Source organism: Puma concolor, chromosome A2, assembly GCF_028749965.1.
Source record: "Puma concolor isolate L17-30 chromosome A2, mPumCon1.1.hap2, whole genome shotgun sequence".
Taxonomy (NCBI): Eukaryota; Metazoa; Chordata; class Mammalia; order Carnivora; family Felidae; genus Puma; species Puma concolor.
This window is the reverse complement of record NC_141668.1, coordinates 76,198,971-76,226,045: the sequence shown is the minus strand read 5'-3', so window position 1 is coordinate 76,226,045 and position 27,075 is coordinate 76,198,971. Positions and strand designations below refer to the sequence as shown.

At 35.0% G+C, this 27,075-nt stretch overlaps 1 protein-coding gene across 3 annotated transcripts; it reads left to right on the top strand.

Moving 5' to 3' along the window:
• Window positions 1-22: 22 nt before the first annotated feature.
• Window positions 23-27,075, top strand: GTPBP10 (GTP binding protein 10). Of its 3 annotated transcripts, none has more exons than XM_086696620.1 (10): window positions 23-140; window positions 2,741-2,934; window positions 8,582-8,673; window positions 9,444-9,588; window positions 14,158-14,231; window positions 15,571-15,623; window positions 18,273-18,380; window positions 18,952-19,029; window positions 21,539-21,662; window positions 23,459-27,075. In XM_086696620.1, the coding sequence occupies exons 1-10, from the start codon at window positions 108-110 to the stop codon at window positions 23,707-23,709; spliced, it is 1,152 nt and encodes a 383-aa protein (XP_086552746.1). In that variant the 5' UTR covers window positions 23-107; the 3' UTR covers window positions 23,710-27,075. The 3 variants fall into 3 exon arrangements, with proteins under 3 accessions (XP_086552746.1, XP_086552756.1, XP_086552750.1); XM_086696630.1 differs by having other exon boundaries at window positions 75-187; XM_086696624.1 differs by lacking the exon at window positions 23-140 and adding an exon at window positions 149-336.

Sequence of the window (27,075 nt, the reverse complement as noted above, 5' to 3'; positions counted from 1 at the left end):
CCCGTGCGGAGGAAATATCGCGTTGGCGGCCAATGGTGACGTAAAACTTCTGCGCGGTGAGTCCGTGTGTACACTTTCGAGGGAGTCAGCCCTAGAACGTCGCAGTCATGGTGCGGTGCGGTAGCGTGTGGTTCAGAAAGGTCCGTGACTGGTGCCTCTCAGCCTGAAGCTCGACAGATTGGTGCCTGTAGCCCCACCTTTGGTTCCCCTTTCCTCCCTCCCCTTTTTCTTTCTGGGGACCTTTTTCCTGCTTGTTCTACTGTAGTTTTCTCCTCTCAGTCCTTCGGAGTCAGACTTGGCTTTTGAGAAGTGGGAAGAATATATCTACCTGGAACGGTTAGAACTGTTGTTTGGGGGCCCAGGTGTGGAGGTTCTTCAGGGGAATTGTGTGCACGTGGAATGGGGGAGCTAAGGAAATTAGGTTTTAAATATGCAATATCGTATACGTACCGTGTAAGGTTGACTTTTTCTTTTGGCTCAAATAGCGTGTCTTCTTTCTTTTAGGTAGTAATATACATAGCCTTTTCTTATAAAAGTTTTCCTCAAGTTCACGGTTTTTAAGAGCTTTCTAAAGACTTCTCATCAGAAAACGAAAGTAATGTAATTGGCTTCCTTCTTGCAAGAAATTTCTCTCACTTTGTATGCAGTGCCTGTTGTAGAATCATTTCTGTAAAAATTTAGTTGCTCCAAATAAAAAAAAGTCTCTTTAAGAGCTTTACTAGTAATGTTTTTTTGAAACTTAACCGGCATTATTAAACAACGAAGAGTCAGATACTCCTAAGTGTGCTTTCTAAACTTCTGAGACTGATGAATCTGGAGGAGTAAAAAATGTGACACCTGTTGAACGGAACTTTAAAAACAGAAACTTTCTTTTTATTGGAGGTAGAGGTATGAGTAATATCTCTGAATTATACTTTATCCAACCCTCTATTTTTCAAAAAATAGGTAGTCAAAAGAAAAGAGACTTGTGAAAGGTAGTACTTGGGCATGTGAGGTAACTAATTCTCCAACTAAAAAGAAACTGCTACATTTTTTGGGTGGTGGGTAAGTCACGAAGGGCATGGTTGCCATGAACAGTCACTTCTCCATGTTGTTTGCAAGGGGAATCTATTCACTTATATGTGATGCATTTCTGGCATAGCCTGGAAGAATCAAAGCATAAGTTCTTCACCCTCAGAGAAAAATACTTTGTCTATTCCTCAAGTTCTTCTTTTCCATATTCCTTCTACCTTGTTTCCTTACAACATCCTATTTCATGACTATATTTGCATACTCAAAGACTAATATATGAATCTTTGTTGTGTACCTATCCACTGCAATCTGAGATCTAAACTGCATCAGAATCACCAAGGGAGTTTTTTCTAAATAATCCTGGTGAGACCTATCCTCATCCCCTCCTCCAGAGTATAGCAGAATGGTCAGTGGACTGTGTAGTTTAAAAAAACGTTCCCAGATGTTTTTGATATTTAAAGTATGCTAAATGACTAAGGGCCATGAATTTAAGACATTACTCTGTAAGGAATTTTGATAATTGAGAGGTTAATACATAGGATCTTTACCTACAAGAAGTTTAGTGAGGGAAACAAGTAAACACTAAATGCAGTGTAAGTTTTCAAAGGGTGTAATAAGAGATAAGATCTAACTGCTGAGAAATCCCAGCAAAGTTAGTGGTGTTAGTTAGCAGCATTAACAAAGATATCAGAAAATAGGACATGTAGGTAGGTTTATGATAGAAAAGAACAAATGACTTTGAAGGAAAAAAAAATGAACAGTGGCACGGAGATGTGACAGTAGGTCATGTACAGAGCAGAGTGAGGAAGGAGAGATAGGTGAGGTTGAAGGAACAAAAATGAAACTGGAAAGGTAGGTTAAGAGCTTTGACTACTGAGAATTTTAGACAATTTCATAAACAGCAAAAACTAAAAAAAAAAAAAAAAAACATGAATGGTTTGTTAATTGGGAGAAACATAGAGATCATACCCATTTTCAGAAAAATAGTTCAGGCAACAAGACAAAGAATGGGTTGAGGAAGGAATGACTAAACACAGCAAGAGCATTTTAGGAGCTAATATGATGGTCGAGATACTAAGTTGTACCAGAAAGGAAAAATAAATAGAGCTTTGGGGAAAGAAGCAGGTATAGTCAGAGATTCCCCTACGTAGTCTCAATGACTAGATAAACTGTGGTTCCATTATTTGGAAGAACACTGGGGGAACAGAATTTACCTGAGGAAAAGTTTGTGTTTTCATATTATCATGGTTGTATCTGATGTGACTATTATATTTTCAACTAATATCTAGGAAAAGGTGGATTATTTAAGGGGTTTCAAATATAAATTAAGTAGTGGGTTTTGCCCCTAGTTGCTTTAGACTATTAAGCTTACCTCCTGGTGGAAATGTTCAACTAGGCATAGAGAATATCTCACCCAGGTGATAGTTAGCTGGTATGGTCTGAGGTCACCCAGAGGAAAAAGTCTAGATTGAAAAGTGGGACAATGTCATAAACCTTCAGACAAAAAGTTGAACAATAATTGATCATTGAAAAAAAGAGGTATTAGAGGAGTTACTCAGAGGGGAAAGGGAGGTCAGACCAGAGATGAACTAAGAAAAGATTATGGATTTGGAATTCACAAAGCGGTATTGATTTTTTTTAGGAGCTTTAGTGGCAGCAAAGGACTAGAAAGGAGTTCTAAGTTGGTAAGCACGTTTGGTATCTTAATGCTCTCTCTCTGTCTTTAAAGTATGGAAACTTCATTGATAACCTAAGACTCTTCACCAGGGGAGGAAGTGGTGGAATGGGTTACCCTCGTTTAGGTGGAGAAGGTGGAAAAGGTGGTGACGTCTGGGTTGTAGCCCATAAGAAAATGACTTTAAAACAACTTAAAGACAAATATCCTCAGAAACGGTTTGTGGCTGGAGAAGGAGCAAATAGTCGGTAAGTATTGCCTGAATGACTTTGATTTTTGAAAAGTTTTCCCAGGGGAAAAAAAAGTTAGAAGATAAAAATTGAATTGGTAATTTGAAATAAATTATATCCTCTATTCATAACTGAGCAAACATCTACAATAATTAGCTCTAGTGAGGATAAAAGGTAGAGACTATGCAATGTTTTGAGACTCTTAAACATTTTTATTTTCTTCTCGCAATGTCTGTTTATATTCTTTTGCACTTCTCTGTAGAAACAGAAAATGATCTGAATCCCCACTATTTTCTTCTAAAATTAAATTGTCATTTACAGTCTTTGGGAAAACTTCTTCAAATCTGAACTGTGCTACCCACCCCACCGTCACCAGTAGTTCTGCCAGGATCTTAAGGTTTAGAGCCTGTTTCACTGATCTGTCTCTTGTGTATTTTCCTTTGGCTTGTTTTGGTCTTTGTGACATCAAAATATTCCCTTTATTTATTTATTTTTTTGCAAATTTTTGTTATTTTTTTTATGGAATATATGTTGCTCTCAAAAAAAAGGAAAAAAACCTTTTTCTTCTATTATAAAGAAATTGAAGAAAAATCTTAACTCAGTTACCTAGATTTTGGAAGTGGTGCTTGAACCAAGTCTTGAAAGGGGAATAGGATGTTGCCAGACAATCAAGGCAGGAAAAGGTGTGTTGGCAAGTGTACAACATTTATAAAGGCACTGGTTAGGAGGGAACAAGCTGTTTGGTGACATAATAAATATTTCTAGCATAACTGTGGTACAAGTGGGGCAGCTTGTTTTAAAATAAAGACATTGTAGTCCAGATTATGAAGAATCTGATATACTGTGTTACAGTTTGAATATTATCTTAGAGTGACGGGAAGCCATTGAAGGATTTTAAATAGGCAAGTGACAATACATTAGTGTTTAGGAAGATCACTCTAGGGATAATTGGTTAAAGAATGGATTGGACGTGTTGATTGAGGCCAATTTACAGAATATCGCAATATTTTGTAAGTGACGAAGTTCTCAAGGTCTGGCCTGTACCTATCTTTCTAGGTACAGGCCCTCTACATTCCCTTCTACATTCTATGTTTTCTGCATTCAGCCATGTTGGCTTTTTTTTAGTATCTTAGTGGTATTTGTCTTCTATCACTGGTCCTTTGTTTGTGTTATCTCTCCTGTAATACTTTTTCCTCACCTTCATCTGGTTGCTTCCTATGAATCCTTTAGATTTAATCTCAAGTCTTTCCTGATTTCTCTGATTAAGTCATAATTCCCATACCTACTCACATGTGTAGGTTCTAATTCATAAAACTTGTCACAGGTATAATTTTCCATTTTTCACATAATGATTACTGTCTGCTCTCTTACCAGTCTACTGTTGAGGTCCATGAGAGCAGAGAAGAGTTTAGATCATCATTTCTCCCCAGATGTATAGTACACTGATTGGTACATAGTAGATATTCAGTTAACATTAGCTGAATGATGGATTGGATTGACAGATGGATGGATTAGAGCTAGGTTAAAAAAGTGAGATAAGTTAGACTTCGTGATTGATGGCAGTACTGAAGGAGAATAATAAATCAAGGATAACTTCCTGGTTTTGACTTGAGTAGTAGGTAGATAGATAGTAGTATCATTCTTTGAGAAGGATTATGGTAGAAAGTGGCAACTGAGATGTAGAGGAAGGGGGTTTGAAGGGTCTATAAAGATATAAGCAAGCACTTAAAATATAGGTCTGACATTCAGGAATATGGTCAGGTCTAGCGATAAATTTGTTGATCATAAGCATGGACCAGGGTAAGTGTATTACAGAAGAGGAAAGGATTGAGGATCAAATTCTATTATTCACCAACATTTAAGGGAAAGAAGCAGAAGATGTGATCTAAAATAGAGAGTCAGGAGAGATTTAGTGTCATAGAAGCTAAGGAGGAGGTGACAGTCTTGTTTATCTTGTAGAGTTCAGGTAAATTAAGTCACGAAGTTGAATAAACTTACTGAATGCCAGAATTTATTTTATAGCTCTGTGAATTATGTCTTCATGTGTCTAAATTTGGGTCCTACAAGAAGTAGGTACCAAGGTAGGATGAGCTGAATGAGAGATTTTTTGGGAAAAACACTTAAACACCTGTAAAGGCAAATTGGGGAGGGACCTGAGGGGTAGTTGGGAAAGTTGTCTGACCACTTTGCAGGTCTAATGCCTTATGAAGGAGAGTAGGAAGGGCAAAGTTTTAGTCTGCTCTGTAGTTCTAAGAAAGTTTAGGCACAGCTGATGGTGATTCCTTAATCAAAAGTTGCCCATCAGAGGAATCTTAGTTTCCTACAAAGGGGTTGCCTTAGTAACCCTGCTGTACCCAGTCATTGGCTGGAAGTAGACTGCAAGAAGCATCATCTCTTTAAGATTTCAGAGCACAGCAGCTGGACCATAGGTCAGTTATGTTCCCTGCAGTCAGGTCTAGGAGATGCATTTTTATGGCCCACTATGTTACGCAGTGTTCAGTGTTTTTTTAATCAATTGTGCAGTGTTGTTTTTGTCAACTCAGAAATCTACAAGCGATTTTCAAGTTACCTTATCTGACGTTTGGTTTCTGGTTATAGAACCAAAAGATGAGACTCTTGAATTTATGAAATTGAGCTCTCATTTGTTTTCATTTTGCAGTGCTAACAGGGATAACACACTTTTTGAGAATCAAGAATAAACTAATGCCTTACATGTAGTAGACTCAAAGATGAACTCCTACAATGGGGTATGGTGTATCATGCTCTAATTTTAAGGTATCGCTTTGTAAATTTCAGTTCAAAAACTTTGTATAAATCAGTTAAAATCATGAATGATTGATTTGAGAATAGATTGGTATTTTAACTTTTTGAAATTTTTTTTGGAGTTTAATATTTACTACAGAGAATTTTTTTTATGCACTAATATCTACACATTGCTTCATTTATCCCCCATTTTACCTCAAGAATATAGTATTCCAACCAGTCTATGTCCTTACCCCAAACAACCAAGTTTTATCAGTATTTTGTTGCCAATTTTCCCCCCCACCTACCTTCACCTCCTCATTTTCTGTTTTTCAGACAAAACTCACTTAATTCCATCTGAAGAGATTTGTTCCCTATTGAATATAAATCTTAACTCCCTTCTTTTCCTTTAAAAATTGTTCATGTGCTTTAATTTTGGGGAGGTGAAAAAGTCCTGGGAAGAAGATCTCGATTATTAGACTTCCTTTTAAGTGCTCTAAGTCAGTGTTTTCAGACTGTGTCTTTCCGTTCTTTATTGTGCTACTTTCAAATGAGTTTTACTGCCATCCATAGTGAGAAACATTTTAGACTTTACCCGACCATGTATGTCTATTTTCTGTTCTATTCTGTGGCATATTGTACATTGTTGTTTTCTTGTGGGAAAATATACATTATAACATGAAATTTCTTTTAACCATTAAAAAATTTTTTTTTCAATGTTTATGTTTTGAGAGAGAGAGGAGACAGAGTATGAGTGAGGGTGGAGCAGAGAAAGGGGGAGACAGAATCCAAAGCAGGCTCCAGGCTCTGAGCTGTCAGCACAGAGCCCGATGTAGGGCTCGAACTCACGGACCATGAGATCATGACTTGAGCCAAAGTTGGACGCTTAACTGACTGAGCCACTCAAGCGCCCCTTAACCATTTTTGAATGTACAGTTCTGTGGCATTGTTCTACATTCATATTGTTGAAGTGATCACATATCTTGTTTTAAATGCTGGTTGTGACTGTATGAATGTCACACATTCTGTGAATGTTTGAAAAACATTGCATTAGGATTTTAAAATCAATTCATTAGATTTCAAATAAAAAGAATAGGAAACAGTATCATGTATCACCTATTAAATACAGTTTCACAAAACTTTAAAGTCATACACACACACACACACACACGACTGTGAATTTGTGTGTGAGTATCTATATTATTTCTTACTGAGTTGCAATTGAAAATTGACAACTACTTGGATAAATACCTAGTAGTGCAATTATTGGGTCATAGGGTAGTTCTATTTTTAATTTTTTGAGGAACCTCCATACTGTTTTCCAGAGTGGCTGCACCAGCTTGCATTCCCACCAACGATGCAAAAGAGATCCTCTTTCTCTTAAATGTTAAAATTTCTATGCTGCAGACTGTGAGTCTGGAGTTCTCTCTTGTCCAATAAGCAAATGGATGCAGAATTGAATATGAGAGAAGTTAATGTCCAGGAAAAGACAAGGGCCTGGAACAGGAGTTTTATCTCTGTTTTTATTGAGCTCACAAGATATTACTCACCCGGTGAACATGAGGAAAACAAGAGCTTACACACATGAAAGTGGAGAAAACAAGATCTTACACATGTGGTGAACGTGAAGAAAACAAATCAGATAGTAATCATTAACGTGTGTGTAAGCAAAGTGGGGGGGGGGTGCAAGTGGAATTTATACATTGGTGCCAGATGGAAAGTAATTTCCTGCAGGTGATACAAGTTACTCGTGATTCCATTACAATATCTCCTGGGACTCTCTCTCTCTTTCTGCCCTTCCTCAGTTTGTGCTCGTTTGTATGTGCTTTTGCTCACGCTCTCTCTCCAAATAAACATTAAAAAAATAAAGCTGTTAATAGTGACTGGGACATATTATTGGCTGAAAAAGTAGTAGATGATTATGTAATAGCCTTAGTATAGTTATTATGTAACTGTATAGTCTAATCTCTTTGTATATTTTTGTTCATTTTGGCTCTATATAATTCAAGCTCATTGTAAAAATATCAGATAAAGTAAAAAAATGTGAAAAAAGAAGTCAGTCACCTATAATTCTTCCACGCATAGGTAACCACTATTAATCATTTCTTGACTTTTCTAAGACTTTTATGTACATTTATGCAAATTGACTTGTGACAGCTTGTAATTATATGGATATTTAAAATTTTGGGGTACAAAAGTGAGAGCACAGTATTTTCCGACCTTTTCTTTTCACTTAACGTTTTTTTTCCACACCGGACAATTGTTCAAAATAGCTGCATACTAATATGCTACTGGAAATAACATAACGTTTGTCATTCACTTATTGAGGTAATTATAGATATTTTTACTGTTATAGTCACAATGTAATATATATCCTTGTGTATATAGTGTTTTATATGGTTGTTCATTTTTTTTTTTTAGGATAAATTTCCAGAAGTAGAATTGCTAGTTAAAAGTTTATACCAATTAATTTTTTCATGAACAGTATGAGACTAGTCAGATGAGCCTCCTATAATTAGTGTACTCTTTATTTGAGATCAGAGTTAAAAGCTTTCTTATTCAATGGGTTTTCCTTTTATTTCTAGCTCTTTGTGTTGTAGCAATGCTCTTCAGATATACAGTATTTTAGTTCATTATGGGTTAAAATGACTTTTGGTGATTAGCTTGGTAACTTAAATCATTATGTATTATGTATTATTTGTTTTTATTATTTTATTTTTGTTAAATTTATGTGATAGTCTAAAATGCAAGCAAACAATTAGGGACAGTTTTCTCTTCCACAGATATTTGGCCACTTAACATCTGCATTAACAAGAAAACTTTGTTGCTAAGACTGTCTTTGTAAACCATTATATTTGGTTGGGCATAGACCATTTGATATAGTGGGTTTTCTCTGTTTTGATTTAGCTTTATTTTTTTGTAGTGTTAATGCACTGAAAGGCTCCAGAGGAAAAGACTGTGAAATTCCTGTACCTGTGGGTATTTCAGTAACTGATGAAAATGGTAAAATTATAGGTAAGTGTATTGTAGATTCTAAGGTTGAGAAAAATGCATATTTTCTAAAATTGTTTGGGAGTTGTGGGGCATAGCTTCTCTTGAATTTCAGAATTTTTTTTCAGCTTGCTTACTTGCTTGCTTGCTTATTTATTTATTTATTTATTTATTTATTTAAAGCCCATGAGCTAGGGAGAGGGAGAGAGAGAATCCCACTCAGGCTGCATACTCAGCGTTGAGTGAGGCTCAGTATCACAACTATGTGATCATGACCTGAGCCCAAATCAAGAGTCTGTCAGTTGAGTGTCCAACTTTGGCCTAGGTCATGATCTTCCAGTTCATGAGTTCAAGCCCCACATTGAGTTTGCTGGTGTCAGCCCCAAGCCTGCTTCGGATCCTTTGTCCCCCTCTCTCTCCTCCTTCCCTGTTTGCGCTCTCTCAAAAATAAATAAACATATAAAAAAAACAAAACAAAACTATTTCAACTGCTAATTTATAAAAGATTTTTAAAACTTAATATAAACATTATCAAAATTAACTGCTAAATTTAAAATTATTATAAATATAGAAGAGTATTTACTCAGTTTTAAAATATATAACTAGTCTGTAATCAACTGCTTACAAAATGTTTCCTGGGATCAAACTTTTAATAGAATCTTAACCCAGTGGTTTAGTCCTGTAGATTTATAAACTGGAATTTTCTGGCATCTGTTTATAAACAAAAAAATGTCATTACTGATTAGCTCCACTTAGTAATCTTTTCTCTAAGTATCTTTCTCTGTGTTTTTAAGGAGAACTCAATAAAGAGAAGGACAGAATTTTGGTAGCTGAAGGAGGTCTTGGTGGTAAATTACTTACAAATTTCTTACCATTGAAAGGCCAGAAACGAGTCATTCACCTTGATCTAAAACTTATAGCTGATATAGGCCTAGTAGGGTAAGTATCATTTATATTTTTATTTTTATAATTTGAGAGCGAGAGTTCATGAGTAGGAATTAAATATAAATGGTAATTTGGGACCAGTGTTACTTATGGAATAAATTTATGGACTTTGTGCATTGTTTGTATACTTGAGAAATGCTGCTGAATATAGTCATTTTCATATTGCAAAAATAGAGTTTCATAGTTAATATTTATTTTTAAAAAGAAAGGAAGATCATAGCAATTAAGTAGGCTAGTGGGAATCTTAGAGGATGAATCAACAAAGAAAAAAATCAAATGCAATAGTATAAGAAGGTAAAAAATGTTACCAGATATTAAGGAATAAAATTACAAATCCAAACCACATTTTAAGAAATGTATAGGAGAAAGTAAAAGAAAAGAATAAAATGATTGAGATACTCTTACAAATCTTAATAGAGGTACTGATATTTTATTAATCAGGTGGCTAAAGGCCAATCCAGACCATCTCAACCATCAGACTTAGATCCTATTGTGCACCAAGTTGGATCTTGCTATGACTGTTTCCCTGTCCTTCTTGTTCTACTTAGGATCTGTCCATTCTCAGTACTGCAGCCCCCACAATGTTGTCCTCCTTCACCAGCTTCCATTCTTTCATCAAGCAGTGCTGTTTAGCTGTAGGGTTTGCAGTGCTGACACCTGACCAGAGGGGGATGGATAGCAAGATAGAAAGGAGAGAAATGAAGGGAAAATTTTAACATTACATTTCTCCTGTCCCTTTCTCCCTGGCCCCACTTTAGCATTACACAGTAGTCAGAATACCTAAGAAAACGGTAGGGAAGACTGCCTTATTGCTGGCTTTACTTGAAACTGCCAGTTCCATTCCTCACCTTACATAGCTTCTTTCTAAGCTCTTTTTATTTTCCACTCCAGCGATTTCACTGCTTCTTTACCAGACTCTTCAGTCTGAATCCCTTACCTCTTGCCATGCCTGTCTAGCTACTAGGTCTTAACAGCAATGGCTTAGAGTTCATAAAGGCCCCATTCCTGTTCACATTGTAACAGGGAAAGATGTGATCCTGGTGTTCACATTTAGTCTTTTCCATAAACCTTAGTTATGAGCCATAGGTTCTATATTAACTGTATATATTTCACAATGTTGTGGGTTTAGTAGGGTTTTGTGGACTGAGAATATAGCCATTTACAGTCTAATTTGACACAAAAATGTGTTTCAAGTTCCATAGAGACACCTCTACAGACTAAGAATAGCCTCATAAGGCTGAGTAGTAAAGTTGGAATGAGGATGGGAGACTCAAGTGAGAGACTGTTTGGGTTAGAATCTCATATTCTTTGGAGGCCACCTGGATGGTGTCGGATAGATTGTAGAACATCTCTAAGCCTTTCCCATTTTTAATAGTGGATTTAGATGTTGGTAAAATATTGCTGGTGAGTAAGATAACACATTTGCGGCATAATATATGCCTTGGATTTATGAATGCTCAATGAACAATTGGTAGTTGCTATCATTATCATCATTATATTGTCAACTTATTGGGAGTACATATAGTGAAATATTAAGCTTTTCAGAGATATGATATTAGTCAATATAAAGCATCAAGTTTCTTTTTTTTAATTTTTTTTTAGTGTTTTGAGAGAGAGCGAGAGAGAGCAGGAGAGGGGCAGAGAGAGAGAGGGAGACACAGAATCTGAAGCAGATTCCAGGTTCTGAGCTGTCAGCACAGAACTCCATGTGGGGCTCAAAGTCACAAACTGTGAGATCATGACCTGAGCCAAAGTCGGATGCTTAACTAAGCCACCCAGGCATTCATCTTTTTTTTTTTTAAAGCATCATGTTTCTTACGTACAATACTTAACATATGTATTTTAGTACTTTTAAACTAGGCACCTATTATTAAAAAGTTATTGCTGTGAATACCAGCATAAACAGATACCTGTTTGCTGGTTTCAGGAATGAACTGAACCTTAGAAGAAAGGTGTCATATAACTAACATACTTGTATGGCTGTTGTCAAATTTGATCTTTGCATAGGTTAGATTTCAGCTTCTAAAGTTTTTGTTAAGCACTTCCCAGGAAAACTCTCAAGTATCAGTTCTTCAATCATTAGCGTTCTTTCTCTTATTTTGATCTCTTTGGAAATAGTTGCTGGCATTTTTCTATGTTTAATACTATTATGAAAATATGAAGATAATGGAAAGAAATAAGTTCAGTTAGTGATAATCATGGATAAAAATGATTGCAATTTGCTTTCCTTTTTTTTTCAATTTGCTTTTCAAAAAGTTACACGAGGGGCACCTGGCTGGCTCATTTGGAAGAGCATGCAACTCTTGATCTTAGGGTCATGCATTTGAGCCCCACATTGGGTGTAGAGATTATTTTAAATAAATAAATAAATAAACTTTTTAAAAAAGTTATAAGAGTCTGAGTGAGTATAATAAGATAAAAGGTGACTGTATTTCCACAGGAAAATGAGTCATTAAAAAATCTCACATTTTATTCTAAATTCATTGTAGGAAGATCTATTTAATAAGATATTTTAATTAGATTTATTTTTAAAGTTAAAAGAGTTCTACTAAGAGGTAGAATTTTTATTGAATTCTTATAGAATAATTTTTTATAGAATTTATGTAGGATTTCATATTAATATTTCCAAAGTATTACACCATTATTCCCAGTGCAAGTTTGGCAGGTTTTGAAAGAAGAACTTTTTCCAATTTCAGTGAAAAGCGTAAAAGCAGGGATCACATTTATCTCCTTGATTGCTTTATTTTTGATGCCTAGTATATTGCTTGATATAAATTAATGCTTAATAAATATTTTTTGAATAAATATAATGAAAATATCTGAATGGAACTGAGGAATCCTCTCTTAAGTGATGCCTGTTCCTAGTACTTTCTTCCTTATATGGTGGGCCTTTCTTAAGGTAAATTTAGCAATAAAATAAAAGCCTTTAAAACAAACATCTAGTTTTTATTTTATTTTATTTATTTATTTTTTAAAGTTTATTCATTTACTTAGAGAGAGTGCACATGAGCAGGGAAGGGGCAGAGAGCAAGGGAGAGAGAGAATCCCAAGCAGGCTCTTTACTATTAACACAGAGCCCAATGCGAGGTGTGATCTCACCAACCATGAGATCATGACCTGAGCCAAGATCAAGAGTTGGACAGTTAACTGACTGAGCACCCAGGTGCCCCTACAATAAACAGCTATTTTAATTCAGCATTTTCTCATCAAGAAATGTATCTCAAGAAGGAGGTTAAAGTGTGTGTAAAAGTTCAACGAAAATAACTGTAGTATTTAAAGTTTTAAGAAAAAAGCTAGATAATGAATAGATAAGTAAATGCTGAAAGAAAATTTGCCAAAAATAGTTGTTTATTAATTCTAGCACATGCAGGTGACTGTACTGTTGATATATGTCTTTCTAGCTGTACATATTTTTTTGTGTGTTATTCCTAATAAAAAATTGGAGATAACCTAAATGCTTAACACTAGGAAATTAGTTAAGTAAATTACAGTGGGCCTTGAAAGGTGTTCATCATGTATTATTCAGTTTAAAAAGCAGGCAACTGGGGCGCCTGGGTGGCGCAGTCGGTTAAGCGTCCCACTTCAGCCAGGTCACGATCTCGCAGTCCGTGAGTTCGAGCCCCGCGTCAGGCTCTGGGCTGATGGCTCGGAGCCTGGAGCCTATTTCCGATTCTGTGTCTCCCTCTCTCTCTGCCCCTCCCCCATTCATGCTCTGTCTCTCTCTGTCCCAAAAATAAAAATAAAAACGTTGAAAAAAAAAAAAAAAGCAGGCAACTAACTATGAAAGTAGTCTTTCAGGAAAAAAAAATCAAAACTAAAACTGATCAAGGCTTTATATCAAACTAACAATTTATAGAAAATCTGGGGCACAAGGAGCATGCTAAAGGACATCATGGGGGTGCCAACAACAACAAAAAAAATCCAGACTATGGGAAACAAATGCTGCTATAGGACAAATGACCCAGTTTCCTTAAAAATAAAATTGCAGAGGGGAAACAAGATGGAGGACCTTTACCATAAGAAATTTAACAGATACATCAACCAGTTGTAATGCACGGACCTTGTGTGGGTCCCTGTTCAAACAAACCAACTTTAAAAAAGTTTTGGGAATGTGTTATTTGTTGAAGCTAGGTGATGGCTAAAGGGGATGCATTACTTCTCTCCACTTTTGTATGTATTTGGAAATGTTCATATAAAATGTTTAAAAGAATCTACAAAGCAGTATAAGCAATATTTTGTCATTATTTGGCTACAATTAGTGGATTATAGATATTTTTATTAGTTTCTTTTTGTTTTCCTATGATTTGCAGGTTTTTTAAAGATAATTGAATTATTTATTCTCAGAGATACTAAAACATCTCTAGTGTCCAGCATGAATTTGTTTTTAATTTTTTCATATGTATATTTTGTTGCTCAAGTTTTTCAAGATTATTTTTAATTTATATTCTACTTTTATTCTCAGAAAATATCCAAGAAATCTACTTCCTGAGGTGTTAAAAATTCAGAGATAAGCAAGTATTAATAATACTTGTTTTAATACATTATTTTATTTTTCCATTTCAGATTCCCAAATGCAGGAAAATCCTCTTTGCTAAGTCAGGTTTCTCATGCAAAACCTGCAATCGCAGATTATGCATGTAAGTATAATTTGTTGTATATTTTAATGTGTGTAGGTAAACTTTTAAAGACTGCACTTCCTTTGAGTATGAAAAAATGACAACTCTGACGTCGCTTTAGTTTGAAAACTCTTGGCCGATAGAATACATGCATTTCCCATTAATCCTTGAAACCTCTGTAGCCCTCAGCAAAGTTCCTAGCACTTGTTAGGCACTTGCTTTGTTGCATTTATTTCTCTGTTGCATAATCATTTATTTAATTTAATTACGATTTTATGAGCATCTACCCTTTATTAAGCACTGTACTTTCATTTAGCAAGTATTTATTTCTGTGAACTACAGTAGGTACTGGAGTTACAAAGATTGGTAAGCAGAAACAGATACCGTTCTGACTCTTACTGAGCTTACAGACTAGTAGGGGAAGGCACATATATCACACATGACTATGAGGGAATATAATATTCTATGAAAGAGTGTAGGTGGCTGCTTAAAACTCCTTTGGGAAAGTGTGATGCTAGGGCTGAGGTGTAAAGAATACATGAGTGAATCAGTGACACACAGTGGATGTGAAAGGTGTTTCAGCTAGAGGAAATAGCATGTACAGAAAAGCTCTGTAGTAGCAGGGAGATTTGTGTGTCTAGAGAGCATGTAGTAAGGGAAAGAAGGATAAAATGATTAGATTTGCTTTTCAAAAACATCTCTCTGAATAGAATATATAGAGAATGGAATGGCATGGGTCAGAAAATTGGTCTGGGAAAAATATGCTATTGCAGTAGTTAGATGAAATATAATGAAGGTTTAGACCAATGATTGAATGTGACAGAATCTTTGCCATCATTAAACAAAAAGATACAAAACATACATTAACCTGGAAAATAAAAGCCATTCTAAAATTAGACTCTGAGGGAGTAGAATTAATTTTGGACTAATTGCTATAAATTACATAACCAATATTAATTGTTATGATACAGGGACTCTTGAGAAGGAAAGAGGAAGAAAAGCTCAGAGTTGTAGGAAGGAGGCTAGTTTCTAAACTGATGAGGCTTGAGGATAACTGAATGAGAAAAGGACTAGAGAAGTTTCATTGATAGACCCAGTGATAGAAACCTAAATTCTCCTCTACCCACCAACACCTTTACCACAATCCTTAAAGTACAATAAAAGAACTTTGAAGCCCTCTAATTATATTAGATCTATGGCTATGCAGATTATAATTATATTTTCCATTCCAACAAATGAGAACATAATCTGAATTAAATTGTTCACAAAAAAGAAATATTATTTATTTTATACATGAGGCTAAGACAATTTTGAGAGTACCAGCCTTTATTCTAGCCTTAATTTATTTTTTTTCTTTCAGTTACAACATTACAGCCTGAACTTGGAAAGATTGTGTATAATGATTTCAGACAGGTGAGTATTTTTAAAGTAACACAGTTGGTTAGAAGGGAAAGTACTTACTTTTGGCCCTTGGACTTTGTAATATTTTATTGTTTCTGTGGTGTTAGGGGGAGAAAAATTACCAGGATTTTGTTTTTGGTAAATGGAACCATTAACAATTCAATTCTATTGACTGCAATCATAGTAAAATATTGTATAAGAATATAACTTCCTTCTCCTTCCAAATTTTAGGTCCAGTTTATCATTACAGCATCCTATCTTCTTTATCTCTTTGATCTCTGTTTGTTCTCATTGCAATTCCATATTTTACTGCCATATTTGATTATTGATTTTTGTTTCCTAAAAGCATTTTCTAAAGTTCATGGAATTGATTTTATTTTTATTCCAACTTTCTCTTTCTAAAAAAAAAAAAAGGTTTTTTTTTTTTTTTAATTTTTTTTTTTTTTCAACGTTTATTTATTTTTGGGACAGAGAGAGACAGAGCATGAACGGGGGAGGGGCAGAGAGAGAGGGAGACACAGAATCGGAAACAGGCTCCAGGCTCTGAGCCATCAGCCCAGAGCCTGACGCGGGGCTCGAACTCACGGAGCGCGAGATCGTGACCTGGCTGAAGTCGGACGCTTAACTGACTGCACCACCCAGGCGCCCCAAAAAAAGGTTTTAATTGAAGAGGATTCTGGTCTAGCTATTAAGTTATTTTTCCTTGATAAGGAAGAACTATAGATAGTTTGAATAATTAGAGTAAAAATAAATAAAAAATGGAAGTAACAAACTTTTAAAATATATAATGTATGATCAATAATTGTGCTCCTTAGTATTTACCCAAATGAATTGAAAACTTAACATACACACAAAAACCTGCACATGGATGTTTGTACCAGTCATATTCATAAGTGCCAAAACTTGGAAGTAGTCATGATATGCTTCAGCAGGTGAATGGATAAATAAATTGTGGTAATAATGGAATATTATTTAACATTAAAAAGAATTGAGCTATCAAGCCATGAAAAGACATGGAAGAACCTTAAATGCATATTACTAACTGAAAGAAGCCAATCTGAAAAGACTGCATACAGTATGATTCTAACTATGTGACATTCTGGTAAAAGGCAAAACTATGGACATAACAAAAAAATCACTGGTTACCAAGAATTAAGGGGACACAAAGAATGAATAGAAGAGCACAGACGATTTATAGGGCAGTGAGACTATTGTGTATGATACTGTGTTGGTGGATGCATGTTATATGTTTGTCAAAGCCCATACAGTGTACAACACCAAAAGTGAACTCTAATGTAAAGTATGGACTTAAGGTGATGATGTATCAGTGTAGTTTTATATAATCCACTGACCTAATTAAAAGACATTAAGATTTATATTCATTTTTTAATAGTGATATAACAGTAAAAAATGAAATGCTTCCAACAATTATACAGAATATTGAATAATAAAGTTACAAATACAGGATAATATGAATATGGAGAGCAATATTTAGAGGAAAAGCGTACATTGTAAATTTTAAGGGAAACTTAATTCTATCAATAACAAAATTCTCAATGGAGAAACTCCAAACAAAATTTTAGGACATGAAAAAAAAATTTAGGACATGAGACCTCTGTTGTATTTTGTCTAGGTAACTACTTTGTCACTTAGCCACAATTGCCTTTAAAATTCTGAAATCCTATCCACATGGGCAGTTTGTGTAAAGCAGTGCTTCTCATCAATTACTGCACATCAGAATTAACTGGATGGCTTCAGCAGAACAATGATAAATGAAGCCTGAGCTCCAGAGATTTGAAACCAAAATTCCTTAGTGGTCGGGCTTGGGCATCTCTACTTTGTCAAAGATCCCTGGGTGCTGGGGCGCCTGGGTGGCGCAGTCGGTTAAGTGTCCGACTTCAGCCAGGTCACGATCTTGCGGTCCGTGAGTTCGAGCCCCGCGTCGGGCTCTGGGCTGATGGCTCGGAGCCTGGAGCCTGTTTCCGATTCTGTGTCTCCCTCTCTCTCTGCCCCTCCCCCGTTCATGCTCTGTCTCTCTCTGTCCCAAAAATAAATAAACGTTGAAAAAAAAAAATTTAAAAAAAAAAAAAAAAGATCCCTGGGTGTTTATAATGTGCAGTGAGTTTTGAAAACCACAAATGTAAATTAATGGTTAACATTTCAAAAAGGAGTTAATAGGAACATTATGTCCTTTACTTATCAAGAATCTTCAGTAGTCCTCCTGGTAGAACATGAACAAAAAAGGAACAATAGTGCCAAATAATCAATTACATATAGAATTTAAAACTTGAAATGACAGAGCTATACTAAGTAAATGCTGAATTAATATCCTTCTGTACTTTTAAGAATTTACAAAGTTGAAATTCTATGACAGGTTCATATTGAACAATATAATTAATGTAATTCTAAAAAGGATTTATGTTATTAATGTTAAACTAATCCCTAGAATTCTTAGATTATTAGATTAATAAGTAAAACTGGGACTCTAATTTTTGATAACAAAGTATTTTGATTCTTAGAACATTTATTTTGTTATAAAGGTATCTTGGCTTTATAAAGAGTCAGTGGTAATCACAAATTAGAAACTATTTATATTTGAAATATGAAAATCTGTGGATATAATTGTTTTCTTTTTCATCAAACCATTTAACTTTGTATTAGATATCAGTAGCTGATCTTCCTGGTTTAATAGAAGGAGCGCATATGAACAAAGGAATGGGCCACAAATTCCTCAAGCATATAGAAAGAACTAGACAACTACTTTTTGTTGTAAGTCATATGCATACCAATGTAATATACAAATGAATGTGAAAATCAATGAGTTTAGTTTTCCTAGAAATTGTTTATGGCAATAAGTTTTAAAGATAAGGTAGTATCATATGTTATTCCACTAAGTGTTTAAATGGGGGTCAAATACAGTAAATAATTCAATTATATTGTAGGGGTAGAAATGGCATTACTGTATCAGATGTAAATTTGGCTCTACTTTTCAAGGTTTAATTCCTTAAGATTGTCAACATTCTGCTATGTTGTATAGTATCTCTTTCCTACTTCATTTGTGGTGCTAAAGCCATACATTAGATTATCTGTATAAGTACATACAAATTGCCTTATCTATACTGCTTTCTCATTTCATTAATGATTGTAATTTTATCAGAATAATTATAGCTATCCTAACACCACAGTTTCTCTTACTTATTTTGAATTACTAAATTACCAACAGTGTATAGGTTGAGAAATTGTTTTTAACTCGAGAGAGTAAAACATTTCAAAACAGAAATTTATAACTGTTTTTATGTTGTTTTTATGTTAGAGACTGTCTCTTTCCATCTTTTTTTAGGTCGATATTTCTGGATTTCAGCTTTCTTCCCAAACTCAATACAGAACTGCCTTTGAAACCATAATACTTCTTACAAAAGTAGGTTTTCTGTTTTACTGTGTTCTGCATTTGGTCTAATATGTAGGCATATAGGACTGTATTAAATAACAGATAATTAGAATAAATATATGTTCCACCTCTACTTCTTGAAGCTTTGATGTCAAAGAATTATCTAAACCTACTTTCTCCAGTTCTTCTGTATTAACCCACTCTTCAAACTGTTACAACCAATAAAATCTTGTTTGGTTCCAAATCCTTGTTACATATTTCTCAGACTTTATTTTGCTTGAACTTTTTATTCCTACTTTTTAGATTGTTTCTGCATCTATTTTTTGTGCTCTTTCCTGTTCATTGTTTAAGTAGCATTTGGTTACAGTTATACTGTATGACTGATGTATGACAGATATACTGATGACTGCCATATCTGTTTCTGATGCTTAGATCTTTTGGTTGTGCTTTCGATCAGCTGCCTAATAGATATCTTTGATTGGATGTCCCATTAAGTTATCAGACTTATAAAATAACTTAGTTATTTTAGTTAGTATAAAACTAACTTTTTTTTTTTTTTTTAACTCTTCATCTTCCCCAAGAACTTTACTGGGTATATAAACCAGAAACCTGCGTGTTGGTCTTGATTCTATCTTTCTCACCACCTGCATTAAGCCCTGTCAGTTCTATATCTTAAATCTCTCTGAAATTCATCTACTTATCTTCATCCACACTGTTACAATCAGCCCCCCTTCACTAGAATGTAATCTCCTTGTTTCCAGTCTCACCTCTCTCCAGTCCATTTTTTTTAATTGAAATTTAGTTGACACACAAAGTTATATTATTTTCAGGTGTACAACATAGTGATTCAACAACTCTATATAATATGCTGTGCTCACCACAAGTGTCGCCTCCATCTGTCACCATATAATGGCTATTATTATACCATTCTCTAGTCCATTTTTTATTTGGCAACTGGAGTGATCTTTGTGAAAGAATCAAGCTGATGTTTTTTCCTTGTTTAAAATGCTTCAATGGTCCCCCACTGCTGTTAGGTTAACATCTTACCCTGAACATGGTTTTTGAGGTCTGGCAAGAGTTGGCTCCTACCTAGCAGTTCATCTGTGCCCTTCCTGCCTTACTTTCTATTATCAGCCGTATGATTTCTCTTTAACACAGCATGATGTCTCTTATCTCCAGGACTTTTTATATCTTATATCCTTGTTAATTTTTGTCTATTATGAATAATGCTTCTGTGAGCATTTGAATACAGGTTATTGTACGGACATGTTTTCATTTCTCTTGGGTATATACCTAGGACTAGAGTCGCTAGATAATATGGGAAATCAGTGTTTAACACTTTGAGGAACTGCCAGACTTTAACAGAGTGGCTGTATCATCGTACTATTTTATAATCGCACTAGCAATGTTATGTGAGGCATTCCATTTTTTCCACATGAATGCCAACATTTGTTATTGTCTGTCTTTTTTATTTTAGTTATCTTAGTGGGTATGAAGTGGTATTTCATTATGGTTTTGATCTGCATTTCTCTAATGATTAATGATGTTGAACATCTTTTCATGTGCTTATTAGCCATTTGTATGTCTTTGGAGTAATGTCTATTCAGAATATGTTGCCCAATTTTTAATTGGGTTACTTGTCTTTTTATGCTGCGTTGTAACAGTTCTTTATATTTTGGAAATAAATCCATACCAGATATATGATTCACAAATATTTTCTCCCATTCTGTCAGTTTTCTCCACTTTCTTTTTTTTTTTTTTTTTTAAGTTTTTATTTATTTATTTTGAGAGAGCGAGCATGCGAGAGCAAGCACAAGCAGGGGAGGGGCAGGGAAAGAAGGAGACAGAGAGAATCCCCAGCAGGCTTTGCACTGTCAGCACAGAGCCTGATGCGGGCTTGAACTCAAAAACTGAAATCATGACCTGAGCCAAAACCAAGAGTCAGACACTTAACTGACTAAGCCACCCAGGCACCCCAACCCATTACTCCATCAGTTGTCTTCATTTTCTTTATATTTTTTTGAAGCACAGAATTTTACATTTTAATGAAGTTCCGTTTGTCTGTTTTTTCTTTTGCTTGTGTATTGGTGTCATAGCTAAGAAACTTTTGCCTACTCCATGGTTATGAAGATTTACTCCTAAGTACACTTACTTTTTCCAAGAATAATACAAGTGTAACATTAAGTTGTCATTATTTGCTTCTGAATTTTATCTGCTTAATAGATGTCTAGATATCTGTATTTGGACCTTGGCACAAAATCACAACTGTGATTTTGAATTAAAATATTGGAATTAAATTCAATTTGAATTTAAATATATTGAATTATTTGAATTAAAATATATTAACACATGACCTAACCAGTAAGCATTTTATGAATTTTGTCATTTAGTTTTGTGGTTGTTGGGGTTTATTGCATTTCAGGAATGTGAGTGGGCTGTAGATTGATTACCCAGGCCTGCATAGTAAAGATATTACCAAATAGGTGATCTATACAGATATTTTAATACAATTGTTTGGTTTTTCTTTTTTTATTTAAAGGAGTTGGAGTTGTACAAAGAGGAACTTCAGACAAAACCTGCACTCCTGGCAGTTAATAAAATGGACTTGCCAGGTGCCCAAGATATGTTCCATGTACTGATGAATCAACTCCAGAATCCTAAAGGTAAATACATTTGTTCATTTAATGTCAATTTAATGATTACCTCTTGTGTGCAGAGATTGCTAAATGGTATAATCAATGGATAAGAAAACTGCCAGTTCTACTCTTAAAAAAAGTATGAAGAAAGAATGCATACCATATGAAACTTTAACACTGTAATATAATCAAGTTTCAGACTTGTGATGTGGACAGTAAATTAGAAGAGACGAAAGAAGAGGTCAGGCTTCATGAAGAAGTAAAACTTAAACTGGGCCCTTAAAGAATTAATGGGATTTGGATCAGAAGAGGAAAAAGTCAACATCTTACCTGTAAATTCTTTTACTTTAACGTACTTAACAAGTTCTAGAACTTTATTACCCTAATACACCACAAATTTAAAACCAGAGCAGATAGTTTTAAAGAGGTATGTATCTTTGCAATGCTAGCTCTATAGGTCTCTGAAGGGTACTAATCTTCTAAAAAGAACTTGAATACCTGTGTATGTGTTACATAGAATAATAGAAGCTGTAACTGCAAAAGGATTTATTTGTTTGAAAATTTGTTCCTAAATGGACCACTTTGTGTAAAGGAACTTAAAGAGACTCTCTACAGTTTTGAATATTGACCTTTGCAGAACACTTCGTATCCTACAGCGATGATGCTTTCACTTTTCTGAAGCTAGTAGAGGACCTCTTCACAAATGAGGAAAAGTAGGGTGGACGGAAGGTGGCTAATATGTTTGTAAATGGTACTAACTTTTCTGTTTTTATCCTTGGCACAAAAATTTGGGAACATAAACTCTAGTGTACTAGGACTAGCAGAAAGCACCAGAAGATCCTTTCTCTCCTCTCAAAGATCTTTCCACTGTGTCATTTATGTATTGGAGATGACCTTAAGTCAATAAATTACTCTTAGAATATAAATACCCTTGGAACTACTCAATAATCTTCATTCCTTAATGTCACTTGCTTTATGAAGTCATTAGATCTGTTTGCTAATTGTTCTTGCAGAAAAGGGAATTTTTAGAGGAGGTATCAGAAGGGAGGGTAACTCAAGTGTTTGTGCCTATTTTGGACTGTCGTAAAACAAAACATAGTCCCCTCAGTGATAATTCCTGAGTTAGCTTCTTTAGATTTCTTTGGGGACATATGAATCTCAGAAACCAAGCTCCATGTTAGCTTGTCCAGTCTCTCCCAGTCTAGCCTTTCTGTTAACCCATGTTAACCCATCCCATCAGGGTGCCATTCCCCCTCCCATTGTCTTGGAGGCAGGGAAGTGGACAAAAAGTAATATGTCAGTCCCTTTGGGGTGATAAACCAGACTCATCTGAAATCATCTACCCTTGAACTGTCCCCACACCCTTTTCAGTTTTAGTATGGCTCCTACCACTAGTGATAAGTCTGTATTTTAGGGAAGCTAAAGGCCACCTATATACTGAGGCAAGCTAGAATGTCCCACTCGTGAATGATGTTATTTTTATACATAATGTCTTTCAGACATATGTTGTCTGACTTCATTGAACTCTCCAAGAAAACCAAATTTATTGCTTCTGTAAGTAAATCATATATGATTTATCTTTAATTTATTCTTAATTTGGTTTAAAACATATTCATCCAACAAATATTTGCTAAGCACCTATCATGTGCAAATAATCTTATCATTGTCATTTGTAAAAACAAAAGATTCTGAGAGCTTATTAATGAGGGAAGGAAAAAAAGAATTAAAAATGCCAAGTTTTTGGTTCATAAATCAAACCTCTAACATAATTTTAACTTCTTTTCAAAGACCATGAAAATCAGCTTAGAGTTTCTCTGTTTCAGATTTTTTGCATTTATTTAAGAAAAACATGATTCCAGAGAGGACTGTGGAGTTCCAACACATCATCCCCATCTCTGCAATTACGGGAGAAGGAATTGAAGAATTAAAGAACTATATAAGAAAATCTCTGGATGAACATGCCAACCAGGAAAATGGTGCATATCATAAGAAACAGTTGCTTAATTTACAGATTTCTAATACAATATCTTATAATGAGCCACCACCAAAGAATGGTGTTACTAGTCCCAGATAGATGTAATTTAAATCTATTAAAAATGATATCAAGGGGCTCCTGTGTGGCTCATTCGGTTAAGTGTCTGACTCTTGGTTTAGGCTCAGATCGTGATCTCGCGGTTTGTGAGATTGAGCTCCGTGTCAGGTTCTGCACTGACAGCATGGAGCCTACTTGGGATTCTCTCTCTCATTCTCTCTGTTTCTCCCTTGCTCACATGCATGCATGCACACACACACTCTCTCTCAAAAAAATAAATAAGTAAAATAATAAGATATAGAAATTGTGTTCATTTCAAAGACCTGTTTTTTTAGGTTAGTTATTATTAACCTTCTGATATATATGCCATCATTCAAGAACCATACTTTCTTGTTTTGTAGTTAAGTGCATTGATAGTAAAAAAGTAACTTAAAGCTAAAAATGACAATTTGTAATTTTATGGCCAATTCACCTAAAACAAAATCCTGATATTCCTGTATTATGATGTCTCTAGTGAGGTCATTTATTTATATACATATATATAGAGAGAGAGAGAGAAATTTTTTTATCCTAGGATATTATTAGAATGAGCAACTAGGTTTTGTTTTTGAGTCTGTCTTGTACCTGATTCTACTAAATATGTGATAGTTCGTTTAATTGGAAAACCTCAGAACCCTAAATTTCAACTTATGTTCAGTTGTAGTGAAGATCACTGATAATATTTAACAGAAACTAGCAGGTAGATGTTTGTAATTTCACCTTTTAGACATTTTTCTTTCTTAAGTGTAAGTATTTTTTCCTGCTTTGGATCAGACTGGTGTATCTCATTTTGTTGTGCCCATACCTGTTTTGTTGTCTATTCTCATATTTTAGTAAAGAGAAGTAATAAGAAGTGTAAACTTTAAACAGTATTATCAATCATCAATATATTCTAAAGAGATTAAAATTTCTCAATTTCTGTTGTAGTTTCAAAAATTCAAATTGGATATTTTTTCTTAATTAGTTTCATTATAATATATATGTTCATTGTAAAAAAAATTTGAACAGTGCAAAGCATGTATATCTTAATTAGTTTTATTATATATATATATATATATATATATATATATATGTTCATTGTAAAAAAAAAAAAACAAAATTTAAACAGTGCAAAGCATATAAAGGGAAAAAGAAAAGTTCCCATCTTTCTGTGTAGGGCCATCCGGTCCTTCCCAGAGAAAACCACTGTTAATAGTTTCTTATATTCTGGCAGAATTTTTTATTCATTTATCTTTTTACCCAAATGAGTTCATTATGTAAACCTAAGGGTTTTTTTTAAATAGTAGCAAGTTAATTAGCTTTTTTAAAAACATAACTTATTGTCAAATTGGCTAACATACAGTGGCAAGTTAATTAGCTTTCAAAAATTATTCTTCATGGACTTCAAGCTGTATTTACTAAGCTGTAATCATCAAGACAGTATGGTACTGACACAAAAACAAACACTCAGATCAATGGAACAGAATAGAGAACCCAGAAATAGACCCACAAATGTATGGCCAACTCATCTTTGACAAAGCAGGAAAGAATATCCAATGGAATAAAGACAGTCTCTTCAGCAGGTAGTGCTGGGAAAACTGGACAGCGACATGCAGAAAAATGAACCTGGACCAATTTCTTGCACCATACACAAAAATAAACTCAAAATGGATGGAAGACCTAAATGTAAAACAGGGAGCCATTAAAATGCTTGAAGAGAAAGCAGGCAAAACCTCTTTGACTTTGGCCGCAGCAGCTTCTTAAATTTTTTTTTTTTCATCATTTATTTTTGAGAGACAGCATGAGCAGGGGAGGGGCAGAGAGAAAGGGACACACAGAATCCGAAGCAGGCTCCAGGCTCCAAGCCGCCAGCACAGAGCCCGACGTGGGGCTTGAGCTCATGAACTGCAAGATCATGACCTGAGCCAAAGTTGGACACTTAACCAACTGAGCCACCCACGTGCCCCATTTCTTTTTAATTTTTTTTTTAATGTTTATTTACTGACAGAGCATGAGCAGGGGAGGGGCAGAGAGAGAGGGAGACATAGAATCTGAAGCAGGTTCCAGGCTCTGAACTGTCAGCACAGAGCCCAATGTGGGGCTCAAACTCACAAACCAATAGATCATGACCTGAGCCGAAATTGGACGCTTAACCAACTGAGCCACCCAGGCACCCCTGCAGCAACTTCTTAGTCAGCATGTCTCTGGAGTCAAGGGGAACAAAAGCAAAATGAACTATTGGGACTTCATCAAAATAAAAAGCTATACAGCAGAGGAAACAATCAGCAAAACTAAAAGGCAACTGACAGAATGGGAGAAGATATTTGCAAATAACACATCAGATAAAGGGTTAGTATCCAAAATCTATAAAGAACTTAACCAACTCAACACCCAAAAAACAATCCAGTGAAGAAATGGGCAAAAGACATGAATGGACACTTCTCCAAGGAAGATACACACATGGCCAAATGACATGAAAAAATGCTCCACATCACTAATCATCAGGGAAATACAAATCAGAACCACAATGAGATACCACTTCACACCCGTCGGAATGGCTAACATGAACAACTCAGGCAGCAACAGATGTTGGCAAAGATGTGGAGAAAGAGGATCTCTTTTGCACGGCTGGTGGGAATGCAAACTGGTGCAGCCACTCTGGAAAAAAGGATGGAGATTCCTCAAAAAATTAAAAATAGAACTACCCTACGACCCAGCAATTACACTACTAGGCATTTATCCAAGGGATACAGGTATGCTGTTTCATAGGGCACATGCACCCCAATGTTTATAGCAGTACTATCAACAATAGCCAAAGTATGGAAAGAGCCCAAATGTCCATCGATGGATGAATGGATAAAGAAGATGTGGTATTACTCAGCAATCAAAAAGAATGAAATTTGCCATTTTCAACTATGTGGATGGAACTAGAGGGTATTATGCTAAGTGAAATTAGAAAAAGACAAATATGACTTCCCTCATATGAGGACTTCAAGATACAAAACAGATGAACATAAGGGAAGGGAAACAAAAATAATATAAAAACAGGGAGGGAGACAAAACATAAAAGACTCTTAAATATAGAGAACAAACATAGGGTTACTGGAGGGGTGGAGGGAAGGAAGATGGGCCAAATGGGTAAGGGGCATTAAGGGAATCTACTCCTGAAATCCTTGTTGCACTATATGCTAACTAACTTGGATGTAAATTAAAAAGAGTAAATTTAAAATTAAATACATACATACATACATAAATATTATAACCCAAAGTGCAAAAAAAAATATTCTTCAAAGCCGCTTTTAAATTATTACAAATTATTTTGGAATTTAAGGCTTAGTGAAGCCTTTACATATAGCAATAAGTATTAAATATGTCAATATTCTACTTAAA

Bases quoted from the DNA above. Each gene is read 5' to 3' on its own strand.
- GTPBP10 (XM_086696620.1), top strand. From the start codon at position 108: ATGGTGCGGTGCGGTAGCGTGTGGTTCAGAAAG. The intron at 141-2,740 runs GTCCGTGACTGG...CTGTCTTTAAAG, and splicing joins GTAGCGTGTGGTTCAGAAAG to TATGGAAACTTCATTGATAA. The intron at 21,663-23,458 runs GTAAATACATTT...TCTCTGTTTCAG, and splicing joins TCAACTCCAGAATCCTAAAG to ATTTTTTGCATTTATTTAAG.